This window comes from Rhagoletis pomonella, unplaced genomic scaffold (assembly GCF_013731165.1).
Source record: "Rhagoletis pomonella isolate Grant_MI unplaced genomic scaffold, Rhpom_1.0 Rhpom_scaffold_00003, whole genome shotgun sequence".
NCBI classification, from domain to species: domain Eukaryota; kingdom Metazoa; phylum Arthropoda; class Insecta; order Diptera; family Tephritidae; genus Rhagoletis; species Rhagoletis pomonella.
In genome coordinates this window covers 67,298,496-67,299,604 of record NW_023458557.1, presented here as the reverse complement: position 1 = coordinate 67,299,604, position 1,109 = coordinate 67,298,496, and the positions used below count along the sequence as shown (strand labels likewise).

Sequence of the window (1,109 nt, the reverse complement as noted above, 5' to 3'; positions counted from 1 at the left end):
CCTAATAAATTAAAAATTAATCCATGGAATATTTCTTAAAACTAAAATACAAATTTTCAGTTACTTTTTCTTAAATTAATTTGTAAGGTTTCCAGCTCCAACCTTTTAATTTGTAAATCTATTTCGCGCGCCTCTTGTTGGCTACGATGCTTCCCCTCTTTTATCTCTAACATTCGTTCTTGCACCAACAGTAACTTCTCTTGAGTTTCCAACAATTTGTCCACCTTTGTGTCTAGATTTCTATGAAAGTCGGACACGGATTTCACATTTTCTTGGAGCAGCGCCAACTTTTCATCGCTCCCACTTTTTTTCCGCGGAGTTTTGGATTGAGGGGTTTTCCTACCCCTGGGAGTGTAAACAGCCGTTGATGGACCAGGCAAAGAGCTGAGGGATTCTTCGTCGCTACTCACATTACTGCCACTGGAATTTGTAGAGGCCTGTGTAGCCGGACTACTGCCGAACGCTGGTACGCTTTTGTTGCCTTCTACACACACTTCAAGGCCAGCTGCCTCAATAATCATTTCTTCAGCGGCAGTGATGACCTTTTCTTGGTAGGGTCCCCCACCAGTCCGCTGCTTGGACGACTTGTTGAAAGAAAGTTTCTTTTTTGCCTGATACTTTTGATCTGCGAAAGCCTGGAACGTGGCCAACATTAATGATTTGTTTTCGAAAAAATATTATAATCATATCTGTACTTACTTTCCTCCACATCTTAGCATCCTTAACTGGTGGCCCTTCCGCATTTAATCGCCTCGAAAGCTCCTCCCAGAGTCTGTTGGACGAGACTCTGCCTTGCGCGGAATTCGGGAGATTATTTTTCGCTAAACTGGGGTGCTTTGCCATGAAATCCGCCATAATTTCCTTCTGGGTGAGGTTTAATTTATTGCAGTTAGTCCTATATCAATAATATTAGTTAAAAATCATATTTAAAAATATATTTTTACAATTTACTTACATTTTTTCTTAAATTCGATCGTTTACGATTGCTTGTTGGTGTTCGAATGACATTTCGAACCAACGAGTACGTTCGTTACTCGTTGACGGATGATATCATAACGAATTACGATATCAAGGTCACGTTCACATATGTAATAATCCGAAAAATGTGT

The 1,109-nt window shown here is 40.1% G+C and overlaps 1 protein-coding gene across 1 annotated transcript; it reads right to left on the bottom strand.

The window, feature by feature from the left end:
• Window positions 1-29: 29 nt before the first annotated feature.
• On the bottom strand, window positions 30-1,109 carry LOC118735390. The gene is made up of 3 exons (XM_036465109.1): window positions 956-1,109; window positions 700-895; window positions 30-635 (listed from the first exon to the last, which is right to left on the bottom strand). Coding segments are annotated over exons 1-3 (777 nt in total). The 5' UTR covers window positions 958-1,109; the 3' UTR covers window positions 30-56.